This window comes from Haliotis cracherodii, unplaced genomic scaffold, assembly GCF_022045235.1.
Source record: "Haliotis cracherodii isolate W230 unplaced genomic scaffold, xgHalCrac1.p SCAF_11, whole genome shotgun sequence".
Lineage (NCBI taxonomy): Eukaryota > Metazoa > Mollusca > Gastropoda > Lepetellida > Haliotidae > Haliotis > Haliotis cracherodii.
In genome coordinates this window covers 9,613,662-9,639,632 of record NW_027266266.1, presented here as the reverse complement: position 1 = coordinate 9,639,632, position 25,971 = coordinate 9,613,662, and the positions used below count along the sequence as shown (strand labels likewise).

The 25,971-nt window shown below is 40.4% G+C and overlaps 1 protein-coding gene across 9 annotated transcripts in view; it reads left to right on the top strand.

The window, feature by feature from the left end:
* Window positions 1–25,971, top strand: part of LOC139456206 (ADP-ribose pyrophosphatase, mitochondrial-like) — a 78,064-nt gene that overhangs the window by 21,856 nt on the left and 30,237 nt on the right. For 2 of the 9 annotated variants that reach the window (XM_071237767.1, XM_071237765.1), the window contains exon 1: window positions 24,093–24,266. The exons of 3 other annotated variants lie outside the window; for them this stretch is intronic. In XM_071237767.1, coding sequence (XP_071093868.1) covers window positions 24,252–24,266 — 15 coding nt within the window. In that variant the 5' untranslated portion in view covers window positions 24,093–24,251. 4 more of the 9 variants (XM_071237766.1, XM_071237763.1, XM_071237764.1 and 1 more) reach the window with 4 other exon arrangements.

Below are 25,971 nucleotides of genomic sequence, written 5' to 3'. Positions count from 1 at the left end.
TATCTCCTACTGAGGTTTGTTTTATCTCCTACTGAGGTTTGTTTTATCTCCTACTGATTTGTTTGTTTTCTCTCCTACATGGGTTTGTTTTATCTCCTACATAGGTTTGTTATATCTCCTACTTAGGTTTGTTTTATCTCCTACGTGTGTATACATGTCACCTCCGTGTTATATATCCCATGTAGGCTTGTTTTATCTCCAAGACAGGCTTGTTAAAGCTCCAAGATAGGCTTGTTATCTCCTACGTATGCTTATTGTATCTCTTACGTAGGCTTGTTTTATCTCCTACGTGTGTATACATTACATAGGCTTGTTATATCTCCCACGTAGACTTGTTTTATCTTCTACGTAGACGTGTGACATCCCCGACGTAAGCTTGTTATATATCAGACGTAAGCTTGTTTTATCCCCGACGTAAGCTTGTTATATATCCCACATAGGCATGTTTTATCTCCTACGTACGCTTGTTGTCTCCTTCTTTAGAATTGTTACATCATCTATATGTACTTAGGCTTCTTGTATCGTCTACGTTGGCTTGTTTTATCTTCTACGTAGACGTGTGATATCTCCAACGTAGGCTTGTTTTATCTCCTACGTACGCTTGTTGTCTCCTTCTTTAGAATTGTTACATCATCTATATGTACTTAGGCTTCTTGTATCGTCTACGTTGGCTTGTTTTATCTTCTACGTAGACGTGTGATATCTCCAACGTAGGCTTGTTTTATCTCCTACGTACGCTTGTTGTCTCCTTCTTTAGAATTGTTATATCATCTATATGTACTTAGGTTTCTTGTATCGTCTACGTTGGCTTGTTTTATCACCAACGCACGCTTGTTATATATGCCACATAGGCTTGTTTTATCTCCTACGTACGGTTGTTGTATCCTACTTTAGAATTGTTATATCATCTATATGTACTTAGGCTTCTTGTATCTTCAACGTGGGCTTGTTCACAAAATGTTTGTCTTGAAACACTGACTGATTGTGACAACAAAGCTCAAAAACATTGCTCGGGCTGCCAAATTTCCCGAGCACCGCCCCCCTTTAATCCTGCAATGTATGATATAAACGGAACACGTCCTTGAGGTTTATATCCCCTCGTTTCGCCACCTGGTGTTTCTGCGCTATCTGCCAGATGAGCCCACAGTAGGGGCACATGGAATCCTCGCGTGCCACGTGCACTTAATGACGTATGATACAACAGTAACAGAGGTAATCACTGTTATCTGTAGATTATCTCTCAGAATAGACATTTTAATGTCATATAAAACACAAATCCGGAAAACATGGTCAGAATGACCTTGTGACAATTGTTGTCAAAGAGTATCTATTCCTGTTGTGACATTGATCCCTTTGTACCATATTTCTCCTAGTGAATTATTCCATGGAACAGTTTTTACAAGGAAACCTTTCCACGACCGGGAATTTTGTGTCCTCACATTTCTCTAACTGAAATATCCAGTATAAATGTCTTTGTGATGATATTCCCTAAACTAGCTTTGACCATAACCTCTACCTTGATATATAAATGTTTGTTTCTTTGATGTTTAACGCCGCGCGCGTGCGTGCGTGTGTGCGTGCGTGCGTGCGTGCGTGCGTTCGTGTGTGTGTTGTTTTGTGTTTGTTGTTTAACGCTATACTCTATCCCGGCTCCATGACGGCGGTCTGTAAATAATTGAGTCTGGACCAGACAATCCAGTGATTGACATCATGAATGATATATAATGTATTCTGGGCGTTAACTATGCAAGTTGATTTCTTCAGAACAGAACAGAACAGAAGTTTATTTACACTAGGGCCGGGATACCCGGCATATGAGGTACAGATTTACCAGTATGTATACATAGGACGGAGGGATGGTTCACATGGAAAATATGACAGTTTCTAAAATGCCATTACAGAATGTACAAAGTCTTTGTATAACACTTATCTTTTACAATAAAAAGTTGTTTTTTTTTATTTAAACATTTTTGGGTTTATAGCGTATGAAATGGGGACATATATTTTCCGTTGGTGTTTGAAAAATGGACAAAGAATTAATTAATGGAATTTATCATGTCACAAAGTTTCGAGTTCGTTCATTTACAGGAGTGTTGTGCCACCTACTTAATTCAATAGGTAAATGGTGGCACGGGGCTCTTAACAAGAGGCATTTAACAGTCAAAGCGAAAGGGATACCTTTCAAGGACTTACGTTTTAGAAAATGCGATTCGTGATACCTTTAGAAGAATTTGTAATCTCTGCATTCCATGTTTGAGTTGCTATATCAGACAATCGTACCGAAATGAATGAAGGGCATTATGAAGAACTGCTTGTTGGCTTATTCCATAAAAACTATTGTTCGTTTCATTATAAACTTTCAAAATATTTTTTCCATTGCTATTGTTTGTTCAGAATTCATGATACAGTAAACTACGGTTATAACGAACTCAAAGGGACCACTTATTTTAGATCGTAATAACCGTAGTTCGTTATAAGCGTATATACAGCATATATACAACAAAATGGCCGGGACTAAAAAATAAGTTCGTTATATTCGTCAGTTCGTTATAAGCGTGTTCGTTATAAACGTAGTTTACTGTATAACATTTGAAATAGGATTCTTGAAAACTTTTGTTCTTTGCCAGATAAGAACTTAGACTCAAGAACATACGAGTCGAATCACTGAAACTTTGGACTACATGCATGTTTTCAATTTGACAAGGAGGTATTTGTTCCCGGCATTAATTCCATGTGACACTGATCATCAACGGCATTTACAGAAGTTTTCATAACTATAAATATGTTGTACAATGGGAATCTATTTCAAAATAACCTCACACCTTACTCCATTCATTAACAGTGTAAAGTAGGCAAACTCTCTCACATCAGGGACACGTTTAGGTCCGGGGTGGAATAGGTCTTCAGCAACCCATGCTTGCCGTAAAAGACGACAATGCTTGTCGTAAGAGGTGACTAACGGGATCGGGTGGTCAGCCTCGCTGATTTGGTTGATGCATGTTATCGTATCCCAATTGCGTGGATCGATGCTCATGAGATCAATCACTGGATTGTTTGGTCGAACTCGATTATTTACAGACCGCCATCATATAACTGGAATATTGCCTGTGGCGTTAAACAACAAACAAACAATTACAGTAAACTACGGTTATAACGAACACGCTTATAACGAACTGACCGATGTAACGAATTTACCTGTTAGCCCCCGGCATATGTGTTGCATATATGTTGTATATATGCTTATAACGAACTACGGTTATTACGAACTAAAATGGGTGGAGTTCGTTATAACCGTAGTTTACTGTACTCACATCAGGTTGGAGTTCGGGTTATCATAGGTCACGCCACCCTATGCTGGTTGTGAGAGGCGCCCGAGTGCATCTGACGATCAGGCTGCTGACTCCGTTGGTAGCGTGTCCATGTACTCCAACGGCATGGATCGATGCAATCTGGCAATCACTTCCGTTCTTTATAGGCTGCCGGAATATTGCTGAGTATAGCATTAAACAAACAAACAAGCAAACACATCCTGTTTTCTACATGACGGTTTCTGAAATGGTATAAACACTTGTAACGAGGTGAGGTAAAATGGGGTTTAACGTCGCGTACAAGATTATTGCACTTATATAGCGACGTGCATGCACGTGTATGTGTGTGTGGCTGCTTTTACTAGTCCGGACTGATGCCGATTTTTAGTGCTAGCCCATGCCGCAGTTTAACATGAATACCCCACTCAGAAACAGTATACTGACTCCGAGCCGATCAGTCCTTGTTTTAGTCCCTTAATGCCGAGCGCCAGACAGGGTAACAACAAGTACCATCTTTTATCGTCTTTTGGTATGACGCGGCCGGGGATCGAACCCCGCACCTTCCGCTCTCCGGCGGAGGCTCTACCACTAGACCACGGAGGCGGCCAACTTGTAACGAAGTGCCATGTTTAGATATATCCATTTTGCTCGGGCCTGTGGGTTAGCCTAGTGGTTAAAGCGTCCGCTCGTCACTCCGGGTACCCGGGTTCGATCCCCTACATGGGTACAATGTGTGAATCCATTTCTGGTGTCCCCCGTCGTGATATTGCTGGAATATTGCTAAACGCGGCGTAAAACCACACTCACTCCTTTCTGCGTCCATCGTTATGAGACAAAAGCGTTTCACTTGAATTACAACAGCATTACCTAATAATTACCCGAAGCATGACATATTTCAACCTTACGCATACAATAATTTCAACATTGCGTGAACCCAGATGTTTCTTTTAATGGCGACTATGCTTGTCAGAGGGGACTAACGGGATCGGGTGTCAGGCTCGCTGACTTGGTTGATGCATGTCATCGTATCTCAATTGCATGGATCGATTATCATGATATCAATTACTGGATTGTCTGGTCCAGACTCGATTATTAACAGACCGCTGTGATATAGCTGGAATATAGCTTAGTGCGGCGTTAAACAACAAATACAAAACAACACACACACACACACACAAACACACAAACACACACACACACACACACACACACACACACACACACACACACACACACACACACACACACACACAAACACGGCTCCCTCAGCCGAAAGCTATGAACACACAATGCCATTTAGAAAGTGGTCCCGGACGGGACTCAACCCAAAAAAGTACGAGAATCTTTACTTTACTAAGAAAGTGTTATCCCAAATATAACATTTGTTAAACACATTAACTTTTATATATACATGTACTTCGGTTAAAGTATATACTTCGACATACACACATGTAGTTAGTTACATTTGAAATTGCACTTCTGACATTCACAAGTACTGGTATTTCGAAAGCTTGAAATACATTCACATATTCTTTTCTTGAAACATATATTTCAATGAATATATATGCTTCATCATGGACATGCTCTGCGACATATAAATATATTCCTGGGTATACATTTAATTTGAAATGCACCTGTTTTTCAATGTACATATATACCCGTGAAAATCCGGGTTAGAATTGGTCTTCAGTAACCCATGCTTGTCGTAAGAGGCGACTAACGGGATCGGGTGGTCAGGCTCAGTGACTCGGTTGATGCATGTCATCGTATCCCAATTGAAAAGAAAGATGCTCATGACGTCAGTCATTGGATTGTCTGGTCCAGACTCGATTATTGACAGACCGCCGTCATAGAGCTGGGATAGAGTGCGGCGTTAAACAACAACAAAACAACACACACACACACACACACACACACACACACACACGCTAGGTTAGTCCTATATGCTGTATATATGCTTATAACAAACTACGGTTATAACGAACTCAAAGGGACCACTAATTTTAGTTCGTTATAACCGTAGTTCGTTATAAGCATACAAACAGCATAACTACAGCAAATAGTCGGGACAAAAAAGTAAGTTCGTTATGTCCGTCAATTCGTTATAAGCGTGTTCGTTATAAACGTAGTTTACTGTACGGTTACTACGAACTAAAATTAGTGGTCCCTTTGAGTTCGTTATAACCGTAGTTTACTGTACTTCGATACTAACATGTCCTTCCCATATTGGAACAACATCAGGGTTCTAAACATTTTTGGTGCGCAATTACGCAGACCCGGGCCAGGTGCACAAAGCGATCTTAGCGCTAAGATGATCGTAACTCCAATACTTTAGCATAGGCTTACAATAGTCTTAGCGCTAAGATCATTTTGTGCAAGTGGGCCATGGAAGCAGCTGTTGACGATCTGTGAGCCTGTACCTGCAAAACGCCAATATTGCCAACACGCATGAGTGAACGGATGTAATAATATAATTCATATATGATAATGTATACTGATTGAAACTTGCAACCATTGCATATGTAAGCGTCAGGTATATTTTCATTACATTCCCGCTTGGCTGTTAAAATGATGCTGGTTGGTCATCTTATATGTATGGCACTCTGAATCAATAATGAAGGCTTCTACACGTACATCAGATACAGTAATATAAATGGCTCTGTTGTTTTGTGTAATGGAGCGCTTTACAACGATATAGAATTTCTAATATGGCGTTAAAGTGTATTCGCTGACGAAAAGGGTGGTGGTATTGTGAAACAATAGTGTTGTGGCGATCACTCGATTCGTGTTTGGAAACAGTACGCGAACAAGAACTTGAATTCTTGAAGGTCATGGCCAAAGTGCAAAGCGTCTGCCGGAGACATTTATTTTGGAGTGATCTTTAAATTGATAATTTACTCCCTTCGAAAGTTAATATGTGGCGAGACCGCCTCCGTGGTCTAGTGGTCCCCGGAGAGCGGAAGGTGCGGGGTTCGATCCCGGCCGCGTCATACCAAATGACGTTAAAATATGGTTTTTGTTGTTACCCTGCCTAGAGCTCGGCATTAAGGGACTAAAACATGGACTGGTTGGTTCGGAGTCAGTATTCTGTGTCTGAGAGGAGTGTTCATGCTAAACTGCGGCATGGTATTTCAGCGGACGAGCGTATACAGCTCGCATTGGTTCTACGGCGTAAAGGGGCGGTCGGGTAGCCTAGTGGTTAAAGCGTTCGCTCGTCACGCCGAAGACCCGGGTTCGATTCCCGACATGGGTACAATGTGTGAAGCCCATTTCTGGTGTCCCCCGCCGTGATATTGCTGGAATATTGCTAAAAGCGGCGTAAAACCAAACTCACTCACCCACTCTACGACGTAAATCAACATTCAGTAGCTCCAAATATGGGTACTTGAGAATGTCTCTGGGCTGTATAAGAATAGGCGCATTGTATGTTGTTATAGACTGTCACGTGTCTCTACGATGTTTGTTTATTTGTTGTTTAACGCTGCATTCAGCAATATTCCAGCTATATGATGGTGGTCTGTAAATAATCGTGGTGACCTGTGGTGAATAAAAACTACCTGGCATGAGACTCCACAATCTGACCATTTTGTAAATAAGAAAATAATTAACTCAGATGAAAAAGGCAGACGGTGTGACGCATCTGCCCGCGCATCCATGGCGTGTAACATACGTATATCTGTAAGCTGACTTAAGATTTATGTTACAGCATCCAAAATACACCATTGCTAATTATTGTCTCTGAATTGCTAGAACATTTGAAGTTTTACACCACTAAATTCTGCCGTCAGTATACAGACACCCACTGAAACAGGCGGCTACAATTCCAGTTATGAGCGAGTGAGTTGGGTTTAACACCGCTATCAACAGCATTCCAGTTATATCACGGCGTGTCAGCTTAGTTTCGGAGGAAAGCCCGAAGTGATGCAGTTCTCAGACGATTACCACTTCGGTGAAACCCACGAGCACGGGTAAGGTGCTGACAAACCTAGAAACATAACTGAGGCGAACCGAGATTCGAACCCAGAATCATAGGTTTCTGGCGTGCCCAAGGGACGCAACTCAGCACTGCGGATTCCGGGGCCTTAGATAGCTGGGGCACCCGTGACCCATATTTCATTATTACAATCAACAAAGAAGGCAACAAGTCGTAGAGTATTTCCCGTGATCCTTACAAACATGGGAAAGCCAATAGACACCCATGGGAATTCCGGAAAAGAAACCAGTTCCTGTCGTAAGAGGCGTTCAAATGGATCGGGTAATATAAAGATATATATAGATGCTCATGATGTCAACCACTGGATTGTCTGGTCCAGATTCCACCTTTTTTACATGTAGCTTGACTATTCCTGAGTGCGGCTTTAACTTGGGGAGGGCCTGAATCTCCTGACAATGAAATCTCTGCATAGACGTATCGCATCGGAGCAAAACATCTGATTTAACAAAACTAGGAATGCCCTGAACTTGAATTGGCGTGGATCAGTTCCAGTCGATACTTGTCACATGGAATCACATGGCTGATTGAAAGATTTGATGGAATATGGTCTCATTTGAATTTCCGAATGTCTCAAATTTGTGAGACACTACAATTGTGGGCTGGTCCGTCTACAGTCCATTGTGCAACAGAACGCGATATTTCTTATCTCTTGACAAGTCACTGATATTTTAACGTTTGGGGATTTTTACGGTTGACATAATTTTCCTTTGGTGACATTATTGCTTATGACAGAAAATATCAATATCAGGTCACTCGTAGAGGTAAAATATGCATTTTGACCTTGGCTAGAATTCCCGTGACGATGAGGAGACTAACGGGATCAGGTAGTCAGCCCCTGGGACTTGTCTGACGCATGGCATCGTATCCTTATAGCATAGATCAATGCTTATGATGTTAATCACTGGATTATCTGACCCAGACTCGATTATTTACAGACCGTCGTCCCATAGTTGAAATAATGCTGAGTACGGCGTTAAACAAAAAACAAACAAACAAAACTTGACAAGAAACGCCAAATGTTATGTTTCAATCATTTTATTTCCAATACATAACGGCCACAGGCCTTTGTGTACAAAAGGTGAGTACAGGCAGGTTTTAAGCTTTCAGTTTCGCATTTCTTACTTCATTTGCATAATATAGATATTTTGCTAGATTTGTAATAATATATGTATCTGGTGATGACAGAAGCATATTAAATTTATGAATGTTAGGATGACAATAGAACTTTGCTGTGAGATATAGTTGCCGTAACTTGACATACGATGGACAAATAAGCAGGAAGTGGTACTCGGTTTCAACACAGTCTAGTTCACAAAGTTTGCATTTTCTTAACTTTCTTGGGATTTTATAATGACGTCCATTCTCAATTTCCAAAGTATGACAACTCAGTCTGAATCTCGTGAGGGTTGTTCTCATATTTTGCGAATTTAAGAATGACAAATAAGGTTCACATTTAACATAAGTTTTAAAACAAGCATAAAATGACATTTTTGAACTTGCAAGAAGTTCGCTATGCCAGATCTGCTGAAAATTGTCTTTCAAACGTTGTTTAAACATATTAAGAAACACCTTTTGGTTTCCATACATTTGGAACCTCCATACATCTCCGAACCCAAGTTTACAAAGACAATTCCTTAATTTAGTTACCCAATTGACACGACCATGTTCATCATACAGGTACAACATATTGTAGCACTTTCTTGGTAAACGGAAGTCTGGCATCTTTAGTATGTTCAGCCAATATTTCACACATCTGGTCAAAGCATATACACGAATAGGGTATCTGCCACACTCGCCCAATACAGCGTTGTTTGATGCGGATAATTTTAAACCCCAAAAGCGTTTACAAGCATATAATTGCACAGTTTCCAATTTGTCAACATTTTCAAACCCCCAGACCTCGGCACCATACAGTAGCACTGGCATGATCTTCGCATCGAAAATTTGGAAGTAGAAATTTGGTGAAAAAGGTTGTAGCGAATGTATGCCTCTGAGGATAGTTATCCATACCCATTTCGCCTGCAGGGCAATCTTATCAAGAGTTTTAGACCAGTTAACCCTGTTATTAAAATACAAACCCAAGTAAGTATAACCGCAAGCAACTTCAACCCTTTTCACTTTGTAAAACCACTTTTCGAAACGTGACAAACCACCACCATTTTTAAATACAACAATTTTGGTCTTGGACATATTAACTGACATTTTCCGAGTGTTACAAAAGTTCTCAAGGACGCTTAGTTTCTTCTGAAGGTTAGAAACACTATCACCAACGAGTATCAAATCATCTGCAAATAGAAGTAACAGGATGTGGATAATGTCTGGATGGAGCTGTAAATGTTCTGTTTATTAATGAGTATTTCGCAACAGTACTTTTAAAGAACATTCAGCCTGTCCAGCAAATATTTTAAAAAAATAAAACTAAGGCAAAAAAGATTTAATTATAGTATTATCTCGAAAAAAAAAGATTTCAAACAAAAGTCCCCACCAGCTCCCCAAGGAAATGAAGTGAGTCGGTCCCATTATCTGAAACCTATATCGCCATTCAGTCAGTCGGAAGGTAGTTCAGGCATAAAATATTATTTCAATCGATTTTTTTACAAATGCAGAATGGAAGTTGTACATTAAATATTTTGTCGTTAGCATTATATGAAGGCAATTGTTGTCACTGCCGATGACGATCCTATAATGTTTCACGTCTGAGGGAGGACGCCATGTTTTTCGTTTTGTTTTTTAGACGCGATCAAACAATGCAGGCTACTTTTCAGTAACAGGACGTGAGATCACCCGGCACTGGATGAAAGTCGGCTACAGCGTTAACACAACAGTCGGTGTAAATTGCAATAATTACTTGTGATATTTACAGAGTTTCAAAATAAATATTACAAATAATTAGTGCTTTTACGCTCATATGATTAATGTGGGAAAGTAAACAATTGTATTTAACAATTAAGGGTTTCTCAACCCCAAAGTCAAACGATTAAAACACGTATCCAGTTGGTACACCATATCGAGATCACGCTACTAAAACTTAAGGCCAAAAAAGTTAATTACTTTTCCTACGGGTTCTCCTCATCCGTTTTTAGGGGGAGCGGGTGGCCCAGTCGCCTTAGGCGCCGCGTTTCGCTGGGCACGGTTGCGTCCCTTGGGCACGCCAGAAACCTATGAATGTGGGTTCGAATCCCGGTTCACCCCGATTATGTTTCTAGGTTTGTCAGCACCATACCCGTGCTCGTGGGTTTCACCGAGGTGGTAAACGTCTGAGACCTGCATCACTTTCCTCCCACATTAAGCTGACACACCGCGATACAAATGGAATACAGGTAAATGCGGCGTTAAACCCAACTCACTCATCCGTTTTAGAAGTACGTTCAATAGCGAATTTGTATACCTTGTGAAACCCGTCGATTATTTTTTGCGTTGACGAATTTAAATTCAAAATACCCTCGCTACCAAGTGTTTGTTTCTTCTTGTGTTTGTTTGCTTGTTTGTTTGTTTGTTGTTAAACGCCGCACTTGTAGGCTTGTGCCAAGTTCAATCCCTGATTGGGTCTCATGTCATTATGATTGATTAGTTTTTATGCATTGTATTGTGTCTCATATTTCGATCGATATATATATATATATATATATATATATATATATATATATATATATATCATGTCAAGACAAAGAGTGTCAGTGCAGCGTATATCATATATCAGTGTATATTATTTGATTCCATCACCTTCAAATTTAAACTTGTTTACATGTTGTTTGTCTGTTTGTTGCTTAATCCCAGAGCAAGATTCCAGCTATACGACGGCAGTCTGTAAATAATCGAGACTGGATCAGACGATCCCTGACTACCCGATCCCGTTAGTCGCCTCTTTGACATTTCTTTTCTGTGCATGGGACCTGAGTTAGAATACAAGAGGAGGCTTGTGTGACTTGGTTGACTCGAAAACACACAAACCGCCACGATATAGTTAGATTGTTAATAGCTCCTGCGTCAAACTACAAACAACAGAGACTGGTAATTTACTATAGGTTTGGGTAGGTCAGGTGAGGTGAAATGGGGTTTAACGTCGCGTCCAAGTTTATTGCACTTATATAGCGACGTGCATGCACATGTATGTGGCTAGTCCGGACTGATGCCGATTTATAGTGCTAGCTCACTGAGATACCATGCCGCAGTTTAACATAAATACCCCATTCAGACACAGTATACTGAGTATACCGACCAGTCCTTGTTTTACCCCCTTAATGCCGAGCGCCAGACTCGTACCATCTCTTAACGTCTTTTGGACGCGGCCGGGGATCGAACCCCGGACCTTCCGCTCTCCGGGCGGAGGCTCTACCATTAGACCACGGAGGCGGTCGGTTTGGGTAGGTGGGCCGGTGAGATTGGTCTTAGGATTGTACCATATTTTGTGGACCCACATGTAACACATTGGGAATCATCTCCCCATATAATGAATAGCCAGTCCCTTTATAAACTCAAAGCGTGTGAACGACTGTCTCGGTGTCCGACTTTAAATAAATGAATTAACGACTGATTCGGTCTGCGTCTTCATCAATGACCCGCTCTCCATCTTGCTGCATCCATCTTGTACCGGCGGATGCGGAACAGCACCACTGAAACCTATACACGTGTCAGCCGCGCAATGAGTAATCCTACATAAATGGACTGCCGTTTGATACGACAAACACCAACTGTTGCAACAGCTATGAGGTCCCTTGTCCCGACACCTCGGTTAAGGTTCCATTCGGGACCGCTCGGCTTATTCCGTTAGCCACATAATACTTCGAGCAGCAGTGTTTAATCTTAAACTGATCTATTGAACTGTCCCTAATAAAAAACAAGTATTGTTAAACGGTAAGGTTTTAAGTATCATGTCTTTGAAAGGCATTTAGAAGTGATTCACCTGATGGAGGAGTGAGTGAGTGAGTTGGATTTAACGCCGCTTTCAACAGCATTACAGTTCTATCGCGGCGTGTCAGCTTAATGTGGGAGGAAAGCCCGAAATGAGGCAGGTCTAAGACGTTTACCACTTCGGTGACACCCACGAGCACGGGTATGGTGCTGACAATACTAGAAACATAATCGGGGCGAACCGGGATTCGAACCCACAATCATAGGTTTCTGGCATGCCCACGGAACGCAACTCTGCACAGCGAATCGCGGGCCCCATAGACGACTGGGCCACTGGTCAGTAAATAAAAACATAATATACCCCCTATATGTAAGTACATATAGGCGTATATATTATTATTTACCGACCAATAACGAGTTCCCGCATACCCGAATGAGTATTAGCTGTTAAGAATACCGACTATTCTAAAATTCTTCATTACCATACTGCCTCATTATAAAGCGACCCAATTACCACGACTGTAACAACTATACGAGGGTATTGATTGTTTTATTGACTAACGGAAATTCAATAAAAAAAACACTGTCGTGTGCGTACGATTGGGAAACATGTATGGTGAACGTTTAAAGAAATTCTGCTTATCCGAAAAGTAAAATAACGACAAGAAATCGAAAATCATGACCCTATAGGCGTTAAACACTTCATTGTTATGTTAATTTTTAGACGGACATAGTGCAAGCTGTTTGGAATCAGCCATGGCAATAACAAATGCAGAATAAAGACTGAACGTTGAACAAATGTTATTTCAAAACCCATTTGCCTCATGTTTGCTAAGTACAAATCCCACTGCCTCTTCTCCTGAAGATCCTAAATCTGACTGCTTAGAGACAAACGAACACTCCAGTGAAGACCTAATCAGACTAGTTGAACAACGCTAATTCTACATTACAGGAGGCTGGAATGATTAATAAATCAATACGTGGCCGAGTGATAAACGTTTTTTTTCTCGCCGCTTATTATTAAAACATATTTATGACGGTTGGTGGATTTTATAGAGAAATAATATTCAATGCAATCGCTCATAATCTGCAAATGTGACCTTTTGACATTCCCATGCCACTAAACTGAATTAAGTTTTTCTCTAATAACTGAAGTCGGTGAGATTGACATATGAACTGCCGGATAGAGGGAGTATCAGACATGTTTTGTGGTGGCTAAAATCGAAACAAACAAGAGGTGAGGTGAAATGGGGTTTAACGTCGCGTCCAAGATTATTGCACTTATAGCGACGTGCATGTACGTGTGTGTTTGTGTGGCTGCTTGTACTAGTCCGGACTGATGCCGATTTATAGTGCTAGCTCACTGAGATACCATGCCGCAGTTTAACACGAATACCCCACTCAGACACAGTATACTGACTCCGAGCCGACCAGTCCTTGTTTTAGCCCCTAAAGCCGAGCGCCAGAAAGGGTAACAACAAGTACCATCTTTAAATGTCTTTTGGTATGACGCAGCCGGGGATCGAACCCCGGACCTTCCGCTCTCCGGGCGGACGCTCTACCACTAGACCACGGAGGCGGTCTGAAACAAACAAGAAATGGTTATTCGATGGTGATGTATTTGATACGGGTATCATACTTCATAGTTTTGTTTCGACCCAGGTTTGCAGTGTTTCGGCGACTGTTTTCAGCCTAGTAACGTTGTGATAACATTTGTAATTTTGGGGTGAAATCCAATTTTGAAGTGTAAACTTTCTTTTGTCCAGCAGTATACTTTCACTCGAAAGATAAAACCTGCAGTAATTACGACTGTGCTGTAGTACCGCCACTTGATAGTGGAGAACTTGATAAAACAAATATCAAATTATCTTTCATTTTTGTGGAAGCCTCGGTGGCTGAGTGGGATAGATCGCTGACTTTGTGTGCTGGCAATTAGGTGCCTCACTTTGGCAAGTGTGGGTTCGAATCCCGGACGGGACTCAACCCAAAAGAGTACGAGAATCTGTACTATACTAAGAAAGTGTTATCCCAAATATAACATTTGTTACATTTGACCACTTTCTCAATGGCATTGTGTATTCACAAATTATATTTGTTAAGAGATGTTTAGGTAAATAATAAAATAATGCACATAGCCCTGAACGGCTGAAATATGATAAATACAATTTATTGTTAATGTCTTTTCAGCAAGAAATAAATAATGTGGCGGAAATTAAGTGTCAGCGTTTAGGGTTTCAAAACCTGTTTTATGGTATGGTCATATGATATAACGTATTGATCTTTGAGTGCCCGGGACAGCATGCTACGCGGATGTAAACAGTTTCAAAGGGAGGGCGTGGTCTTATTGTGTCAGGTGTGATGAGGCGGGTAGTACTAATGTTATACAACACGCCCTTAGCAGATCAGGGGACGGTAGACCTTTGACCTGGCTAATTGTTTGTTTTGTTTGCTGTTTAACGCCGCATTCAGCAATACCCCAGCTATATGACGCCAGTTTGTAAATAATCAAGTCTGGACCAGACAATCCAGTGACTGACATCATGATCATCGATCCATGCAATTAGGATACGATGACATGCATCAACCAAGTCAGCGAGCCTGACCACCCGATCCCGTTAGTCGCCTTTTACGGCAAGCATGGATTGCTGAAGAACTATTCTACCCCGGATCTTCACGGGTCGCGGTCTCACGATGTAAGGCATGACTAGAGTCACACTGTGACAGTGCATGTGTTAAGTAGGGCACTAGTATGCAGCATACATTTGGAGTTTACAGACAAACAAAGGAAGTTGTTAGTGAGTGAGTGAGTATGGTTTTACGTCACTTTTAGCAATATTCCAACAATATCACGGCGGGGGACACCAGAAATGGGCTTCACACATTGTACCCATGTCGGGAATCAACCCGGGTCTTCGGCGTGACGAGCCAACGCTTTAACCACTAGGCTACCCGACCGCCCCTGAAGTTCTTAGTGACTTGAACCAGTTTCCTGGGGCTGCCAAATAAATAAGTCTCCCTTTAAAACCCCGGTGAAAAGTAGGCCCGTCACATCTTGATGGAGCGTCAGCGTAAGGTCGAATGAAATGTTCAACATTAATCAGATCGGAGATGCTTACGCTTTTGGTGAAAACTACGAGTAGAAAACCAAGGATCATTAATGGGGTTCGAACCCCAGACAAATAGAATCTGAAAGCTAAGGGAAATAACTCTGCATTATATGAGTTTCGGAGAAGTTCCTCTGAACAACCATATTGTCAAAGTGACGTACACTCTTTATATGTCCGCATGTGACTGTTGCGCTTTACTCAAGTTGTCTTCCTTTTTTCATAAAGGATTTGGGGGCACGGGTGGCCCAGTGGTCTAAGGCGCCGCGATTCGTGCAGAGTTTCCTCCCTTGGGCACGCCAGAAATTTATGGCGTATATATTGGTCAAATGATATTTTTACAAATACCGTGGGTGTGACGCGATTGAGCACCTATATATATAGGAAACATGGAGGTAAAATTCCATTCCATCTCTGGATTGCTAGTGCATTCTACACTCGACTGATGACAATGAGTAAGTCCTTTTCACACCGTTTCTATTAACACCTATTTTTTCTTAGCGGTGCAGCGTTGCGACTGGTACTAATAATTAAAAGAATTGTACGAATAATTTACTTTTTTTCACTGAAATATAAAGTTGAAGATGTGATACGTTTATTGGCACGGGAACTGAGGCATTGATGGTGCGCGTGGCTCAATTGTCTAAGGCGACTAATCTCGCCCTGAGTCGTTGGTTTATTATCCTTGGTTTTCCCATGTTTGTAAGGGTCACGGGAAATACACTACGACTTGTTGCTTTCTTCGTTGATTGTAATAATGAAGTATAGGGCAGGGGTGCCCGAGTTGTCTAAGGCACCGGAATCGCTGAGTTGAGTCCCTTTGGCGGGCCAGAAACCTATGATTGTGGGTTCGAATCCCGCTTCGCCCTGATAATGTTGCTAGGTGTGTCAGCACCATACCCGTGCTCGTTAGTTTCACCGAAGTGGTAAACGTCTGAGACCTGCATCACTTCGGGCTTTCGTCCCACATGAAGCTGACACGCCGTGATATAACTGGAATAATGTTAAAAGCGGTGTTAAATCCAACTCACTCGCTCATAAAGGATTTAGGAATGATGCATTGACATAAGTACTAGAAATCAAAATATTCATGATGGATTATAATTATGTTAAAAACAGTTTTTAATGGTCTTCATTACATACATACAATGCAACAGGTGTACTAAGAATATTAAATGCTTTATGAATAACAAAATCACATTATGGATACATGTACGAAAATGCTGAATCAGCTTTAATACGATTTTTATTGTATACAGTAACAGCAGTATGAATAATAAATTGAAATAGCTTTTCGTTGGCGTGAAGAAATCGTGTACCTCTCTCTCAAATGGCCGCCAGCGGTATTCCAGCTAAAGCAGGGTGGAATATGTAAATAAATCAAACTAGTGACCAACCTACCACTATCGGGATACAGCCTGGAAACTGATCCCAGTCCACGTGCGTCAGCTCGTTCTGGAAACATGGGATACTGGTGACCTATTCTCCCCAGGTGAGGTGGGGTGAAATGGGGTCTAACGTCGCGTCCAAGATTATTGCACTTATGTGTGTGTGTATGTGTATGTGTTTGTCTGCTTGTACTAGTCCGGGCTGAAGCCGATATTATAGTGCTAACTCACTGAGATACCATGCCGCAGTTTAACATGAATACCCCACTCAGACAAAGCATACTGACTCCGAGCTGACCAATCCATGTTTTAGCCCCTTTATGCCGACGCCAGACAGGGTAACAACAAGTTCCATCTTTTAACGTGTTTTGGTCTGACGCGACCGGGGATCGAACCCCGGACCTTCCGATCTCCGGGCGGACGCTCCACCACTAGACCACGGAGGCGGTCCTTCTCACTAGGATCCCGGAGGACGGAAACACCGTATTCCCATTTGCAATGGAATCTTTTATAAACCTTTTTAACAGTGTTGTATAAAAGAACAGTGATTGCATAAGTGTAAAATGTTAGCCACGTCGGCAATATTTCAGCCATATTGTGACAATTTGTTTGTTTTTTTGTTTGTTGTTTAACGCCGCGCTCGGCAATATTACAGCTATATGACGGCGGTCGGTAAATAATCGAGTCTGGACCAGACAATCCAGTGATTGACATCATGGGCATCGATCCACGCAATTGGGATCAATGACATGCTTCAACCAAGTCAGGGAGCCTGACCACCCGATCCCGTTAATCGCCTCTTACGACAAGCATAGTCACCTTTTACGGTAAGCATATGGGTTGCTGAATAAAGTAATGCATTTATGTTTACTAAAAACCGGTACTCAAAAGATAGTAAAATTACGTGTACAAAGATAGTCAATGTACTTCAGGCTTCTCTATCGTAATCTGCTCTGTTCACCCAGCAGTGAATGGGTACCCGGTAGGATGATTTGGAAATGTTACTCTTAACCGTCTAGAACCTTGAGCATGCCTAAGGGTATGAATTTTGCGCATTATATGTAAGCAAAATATTATTATTGTTATTTTTATTGCCGTGAATATGAATCAAGTCACTCAAAACTCACTTTGGCCGTTGCATGTTGAATGATGTATATACCGAGAGTGTAACAAAAGTGTCACGCGCTGGGAAGGAGCTTGGCGTGATCAATATAAAGGGAAAGAATTCTAAAATTCAATATCAAGAGTTACTTGCCCATTATGACCTTGCCCTTTTCCATGTCGTCATGTCGGAGAAAGGAAAAACCGCTTGGAATGACCTGTTCCTACAAACGATGAAAGGTACAATAGGTTGTGATTCAATTGAAACACAATTGTCTGAAAGTATTAGTTGCTTCAACATGTCCGATGTATATTTATTTAGTATGTCTCAATGATGATCAGAAGATCTTTAATTGAAGTGTTAAATCAGCCTAGATGATAGAGACGATCTAATTTTATTTATGCAGCTCGAAACAGTTGTCAATCAAACACTCCTCTACAAAGGTATAATACACAATAGACCTTTAACGAAATAAAAAAAGGATTACTGTACCCTCTCAGCTAAAAAATACTGCAGAGTCCGGTGTGTTATCGTTATTCTATGTATGCCAAGTTCGGTTACTGACTACAAATAAATAATATAGATTATATTTGCTAGACCTGGGCCCACTTGCACAAAGCGATCTTAGCGCTAAGATGATCTTAACTCCCATACTTTAACATAGGCTTACAATAGTCTTAGCGCTAAAATCCCTTTGTGCAAGTGGGCCCTGGAAAGATTCGGTTTTGGGTGTCATAACCTCACCTGATTCATTATTACCATTTATTGATCTGCTTTGAAATATTTTTCACCGAATGTATCTACTCGCAATGGAATTTATACTCGAACCCCGTGGTACCGCGGCATTCATCGTATCGCGGCATTTGTGATTCCCGGTAGTTCAGCTAAATGTTGAGCAGTGCTTCCTTTGCGAAGGGGACCTTTCCAATGACACTTGAGCATAACAGATAATGCCCCATTTCTGAGGAACATGGTCGGGCTGGACACCGGACCCATCATGCACACATGTGATGTGTCCCTTGACTTAGACTGATACTGCCTACGGCACAGTGGTTCATTCCATAGTACTATGTAGGGTAGAGATAGACCCCCATCAGCCTGATTGATCCTGATTTGCATCGACAGGAGCTAACTTTGTTAGTCCACTAGTCCTTATGATGATAACATATAGCACTTAAAAAAGGCATATTTCTACTAGTCCTTATGATACCTTAACTGTTGGGCAAATTGGCAAGGACTATAGGACCAGTGCCAATTTCTACGCTGTGATTGCAGCGGCAGAAACTAAAATTTCTAGTTCACTCGTCCATATAATGATAGTTACCAAATAGCATAACGCTTGAAAACTGCATATTTCTACTTGTCCTTATGATACCTTAACTATCGGGCAGTTTGGCACCGACTACATGACTCTGCCAATTTCTAACCCTGGATTGGGTTGTGTTTTACCCAACCAACTAATAAAGCCAGAGCATTATCCCACAATGAATGTTCAGCCATAATATTGAAGCTCCACTGTGTGACAACAGCTGTCTGCTTCCAGTGTTCATATAACCAGGATGTGCCAACAAATCAAAGCTAGTGACAAGACCTGATGCCTCCTAGAATTCAATAAAGTTGACTCTTATATGGAGTCAGGCTGTTATATCAGTATAAGTATTTTGTCTAATAAGGCTCTCTGTACAGATACCGGTTAGAATTCTGGGTAAAACCTAACTGTTTTAGTCCACTACTCCTTCTAATGATAACATATAGCATAACCTTAAAAATGGCAAATTTCTACTAGTCCTAATGATGCCTAAAGTATTGGGCAGTTTGGCAAGGACAATAGGACAGTGCCAATTTCTAACACTGGAATTGGTAAGAAACTAATGACAGTTGGTGGTCAGGCTGCTGACTTTGTTGATGTATGTCATGGTATCCTTATTGAGCAGATGAATGCTCATGGTGTCAATCACTGGATAGCTTATAAAGACTTGATTATTTACAGACTAGACTCATATGTCTGAAGCTTGAAAATTGCTGAGTGTGGCATTAAAGAACAAAATAAAACAATCTATTAAGCATGGTATCTAATAGGCGCCAGCCTCAAATAGTGAGTGAGTGGGGTTTAAGGCAGCTTTGAACAGGATTCCAGTTATGTCAGGTTTTTCGGCCTCCCAGTAGACCTGGAAGGAAGCAGCTTACAACACAACAAGCACAGGTCTCTAATAAACCAGTATAGATAGGTTTTGTAAGTCTTGGCTTAATTCCACACAAAGTGTTCATGTTACAATTTCATATTACTATGTTCACTATGTTGAAATACATTCTGTATCAAGAACATAATTTTTTATCATTTGTCAATGTATTTGTCACTTTAGCTTATGCAACAGTGTAATCAGGGTTAGAAAGTAACAGTTTTTGTCCACTAGTCCTTATAATGATAACATATAGAAAAACACTTAACATGGGCCAATTTCTACTAGCCCTTAGGATACCATAACTATTGGGCAGTTTGGTAAGGACTCTAGTACTAGTGCCAATTTCTAACGCTGGTAATTAATATATTAAATGTTGCTGGGGTCTCTAATTACTGCCAGCACTGTGGCGTTTGGTAACTTGTTTAAAGAATACGTGCTGGGGCTTATTAGGGAAATACCATATGCTGCGAAAACACATGTTACAATAATGTATGGTTAGAAGAAATAGGACTGAATATATATTAAATGGTTACAGATTCATTATAAAGTTGAGGACTGTCCAACATATCAGTGATTCAACTAATAAATTGTTTATTGTATATCTAACAGATATATGTAGATAATATATCTAAATTTTAGCCATATGTGATGTCTGAGAACTCTGACTAATGGGTTACTCCCACTCACTCTACTCTGAATCCCATATAGATACAGTAAACTACGTTTATAAGAACACGCTTATAACGAACTGACGGATATAACAAACTTACTTTTTTTGTCCCGACTATTTGCTGTTGTTATGCTGTATATGCTTATAACGAACTACAGGAACTAAAATTAGTGGTCCCTTTGAGTTTGTTATAACCGTAGTTTACAGTACTTCAAATCAGGGAACATTTGGATGAGAGCAAGTCTGGTTTAAATGTAGGGGTGACAATAGTGTATAGTAGACTTAGTAGCACTATTCATTTCACTATTCATACTGTATTCATATGTGTAATATAAGGGGATGTCAGGTTAATGTGGAAGTACAAGTCAAGGTGAGGCATAGACCTGTATCACTTTTTGAAACTCCCCAGCGCCGACATGGTTTGGACAGACCATTATAATCAAGGAGAATCTGGGATTGCAACCTGGGATCAGCCGATCCTGGCACAACCAAGGGAAGCAATTCTGGAATGCCGGGAAAGCAGCTGTGCCAGTAATGAGAATACAGAAGCTGTTTGATAACAATAACATCAATGTCATCAAATGTCTTCATATCCAATATCAATGATAGCAATGTGGGAAGCTGATATTGGGTTATTTGCATATATTCATGAAAACGTTAATCATGCAGACAAAGGCTTATAATAAAATATATACGTGTATTATTGAATGCCTTTCGGCTAATTGTTTTCACAAATGGCATATTGTATTTCAGGGAGGAATAGCTGGTCCGTTGCGTTTATATTTATAATGATCATTGAAAAATAAACATTTCCGTTATTATGGAACTGTAGCTCCAGTAATCATAATGTTTATAGAAAACATGTCCGACAATGGTCATAAAAAGGCAGTGTTTAGATATGTTGAGTCATATTAAACGTTTGATATTGATACATTGTAATCGTAACAACTTAACAAATATTGAAATATAATAAATTCGAGTCATAAATGTTCACACAATTGAAAGTTCCTGCATGCTGTTTAAGCTATCTCAGTGTCGAAACTAGCTCCCATGTGTAAACGGACCCATTTTCGACAAAGGAGAGTGGGTTGTTTTCGTCAATTTTGGGCCGTTTTTGCAACCGAATGATGGTCCATTTTGGCAAGGGGCGTTTAGCCAGCATCCATTAAATGTGTACTTATGATTGTATAATGAATCTTTGCACTAAACTAAAACCGTTCCTTCCTATTCCGTGAAGTGGGGTGAAATGGGATTTAACGTTGCATCCAAGATTTTGCGTATAAGCCCACTGAGATACCATGTTGCAGTTTAACATTAATTTTCCACTCAGATACTGTATACTGACTCCGAGCCGACCAGTCCTTGTTTTAGCCCCTTAATAACGAGCCCAAGACAGGGTAACAACAAGTACCATGATTAAACATGTTTTGTATGACGCGGCCGAGGATCGAACCATCGACCTTCCGCTCTCTGGCGGACACTCTTTCCACTAGACCACTGAGACGATGTTTACATATGAATACCTAAACGGTGAAGGTATTAATACTTAATTGATGTGTGTGTGTTGCTGCTTGTATTTGTCCAGACTAAAGCCGATTTTATGCCAGCCCACTGAGACCATGCCCCAGTTTAACATGAATAACCCAATCAGACAGTGTGCTGACTCCGACCAGTCCTTGTTTTATCCCCTTAATGCCGAGCGCCAGACAGGGTAACAACAAGTAACATCTTTTAACGTCTTTTAGTATGATGCGGTCGAGGTTCGAACCCCGGACCTTTTCATTCCGGGCGGACGCTCTACCACTAGATTTATGAAATACTGGTGCAATGGGACACCGTGTCATGATACGACTATCGTATTGTAAAGCCATATAGTCATATAAAACAACAATGCATGAGGACCACAAGAAACCATTTGGGGTATACTTGTGTGTGTATAAGAGTTTACAAACCTTAATTGGTTGTTTTTGTTGAACGCTGCACTCAACGATATTCCAGCTATATGACGGCGGTCAGTATACAATGGAGTCTGGACCAGGCAATCCAGTGATTGACATCATGAGCATCGATCTACGCATGGGATACGATGACATACATCAACAAAGTCGATCTAGTTAGTCGCCTTTAAAGACAAACATGAGTTTGTGAAGATCAATTTTTACCCGGATCTTCACGGGTTTAAACGTCGTTTGGTCGATCAACTTAGGTTACCTAGGGAACAGTTCAAAAGTTCGAAGCCGGACTTAATTCCTTAAGTTTTCAGACATACCCCCTTACCCCTAAAAAAGAATTAGTGGCCTCTTTTGTCACGTATTCTCGTGTTTGGCCCTGTTTTTCGGAACGTTTATCGAATGAAGTTTATTTCCTAGGTGTTGACAATCATTTGTAGACTTTTTTCAATAGATAACATCTGTCATCATATATTACTCATTGCACAAGATGGACGATTGCCGTTGATGATACAAAAAACACCTTGTATAGCATTATCAATGAAAATAGGGTCAGTTCACTTCAGTCACTATATATAAAGCATACTGATTTTTATCCGACATCGAACTTTTGAACTAGTCCATAAATATGTTTGGTTAGGTCTCTAAAGACCATAAATCACAATGATGAAATATTTGGAAACACGTTCATTGTTGGGTGTTCGCTTCGCTACATTACTGTGGTATCGCGAGGCTACAGACGGAGGCGTGATTTGTTTAGTTCATAGCGTCCACGTCCACGGATTTCAACAGTTTCAACAATAATTAACGTTTGATTAGGAGTAGTAGAAAGTTGCCCTTTTTTTAAGGGTTTTGCTAAATGTTATCAATATAAGGACAAGTGGACTAAAACAGTTTCTATCACTGAATTCAAACACTAAACAAACGCACGTAGAAACAGGGTAATTTCGCACATATCAGAATGCCATCTTATATAATTCTTATCATTCTTTATTTTGATTTGCTACGAATTTATAGTCGCGGCTGCGACAGCAGTTTGCATGGCCGAATTTGTATAGGCGATATTTAATCTGGCGATTGTGAACACTTGCTACATAGTATTGTAAATTAAATTATATATTGTTCACTAAAGGTTATGACTGATAATGTACCTGAATTTCATTTTTCAAACCCAGAAATTAAAATGAGCTTGGATTTGTTTATTAACGAAAGTGTTGATGTAGATCTATGTCGTGGTTTTGGACGGGCCCAAACTATATTGTTCTGAAATTCCCTAGAGAGGGATGTCATTTAATTAAAGGTAAGAAATATATTAAGATATGACACAAATATTAATATAAACGCTACAAAACAAAATCTTAAGTGGATACGACTCGAACCAGAACGATTTTTCCGCGACCAAAGTGAACTGTCGAAATGAGTAACCTCCCTTTAGTAACCGGAAGTGGAATGACGTCAGATGCTTCTTAAGTTGTTGTTGGTTCTAAACGTGTTTGTGCATCGCACGGGCTTTGATGATTTTGAGGTAATTCTGTGGTACGCCATCTCGTTCACATGTTTAATACACATACGGTAACAAGTCTTGATAACTACAATACTTACCTGACGTCTTTAGCATCGTAAATAGGTGAAACAGGTGCCCGATTCCGTTGCCCGGACGAAATTTTGAGACGCTGTCGCCTGTGCTGATCACATTCAGTAGATGCTAATTCCAGTGGTATGTGTATTAGAGTGACCGAAGGAGTTGTCTGTTCAGCATGTGTTATTATGTTTGTCGACATTCGATTTGATAATCTTTGTTTCAAAATCTTTGTGCTTTTCTCTTCACTGATCACATGAATAATTTGGCTGTAACATTGATCGCCACGCCCACTTTTACGATGCTGCTGTTGACTAATACTTTCGTATATCAATCATGGACCCAGCTAATTTTAGAAATGATTACATGTCTACAATTAGCCACCTTTTCACAGAAATGATAGCTTTCGGCCGTAACTCGTGATTACTGTGGTGGAAATCATCTTTGTTGAAGTCATACAAGGCATAGGTTTTTTTTCACAGAGCGAAAGCAGGTCATAATCTTTCAGGAATTTCACTTGTGTTTGGAATCTTAAGTATTATTTGTGTAAAAAAAAATCTTTCAAAGAACATGTATCCATGAATATTGCTCTAACAGAATACAATTATGATACAATATTCTCGTGTCAGTTTGCAAGAATATGTCAACATGACAGAATCTACTATCCTTCATAAAAACAAGAAATCCAGTACCAAATGGACCTGTGGTAAAATATGTCTGTGTAAAATGATTTCATTGTGTCTGTGAAATGCTGTTGTTGATATTAGTCTGTTGATTCAGTGTCATTATTTCAATTTTTCAAAATCTTAAATGTTGACTCATTGTGGGAAAAACCTAATAGAGTAGTGAATAGATGAGTGAAAAAATATTGGTTACCCAATGAAAAATGTAATAACTCAATGAAAAATGTAATAACCCAATGAAAATAGAAACCCTTGAGTAAAAACACAATTGCTCAAAAAGTAATCTGGAGCTCTGATATCTGTTGCTGATATGAGAGTCTAATGAGGCAGTGTCTGTGAGTATCTGTGGCTGTTATGAGACACTGTTGAGGCAGTGTCTGTGAATACCTGTTGCTGATATGAGACTGTTGAGGCAGTGTCTGTGAGTATCAGTTGCTGTTATGAGACTGTTGAGGCAGTGTCTGTGAATATCTGTTGCTGTTATGAGATTGTTGATGCAGTGTCTGTGAATATCTGTTGCTGATATGAGACTATTGATGCAGTGTCTGTGAGTATCTGTGGCTGCTATGGGACTCTGTTGCTGCAGTGTCTGTGAATGTGAATATCTTTTGCTGTTATGAGACTGTTGATGCAGTGTCTGTGAGTATCTGTTGCTGATATGAGACTATTGATGCAGTGTCTATGAGTATCTGTGGCTGTTATGAGACGCTGTTGATGCAGTGTCTGTGAATATCCGTTTGCTGATATTAGAGTCTGTTGATGCAGTGTCTTTGAGTATCTGTTGCTCTTCACATGAATGTTATTGTTTCATTTGTCTGCCAGTCACAAGGGACCATGGTTGGCCCAGTAGTTTAATGTGCACCAATTGATGTGCAGTTATTCCCCTTAGTTATACCAGTATCTGCAGTCCATATGGTTTTCAAAGGCTTGGTATTTGGTAAAGTGTGAAGCCCATTCTAGTGCCTTCCATTGTGATGTTGCTGGAACATTGTGACAACCCACTCACTCACAGAATTGATAAGCATGATAATACAAGGTCTCACATTTGTTTCTTAAAACTTTGAAATTGTAAGACATTTGGCTTCTTCTTTGGCTTCAGTTGGGGATGCCCCTATATTACATGACATTGAGTTAGTGCGGTTTAGATGCAATGTCAGCAA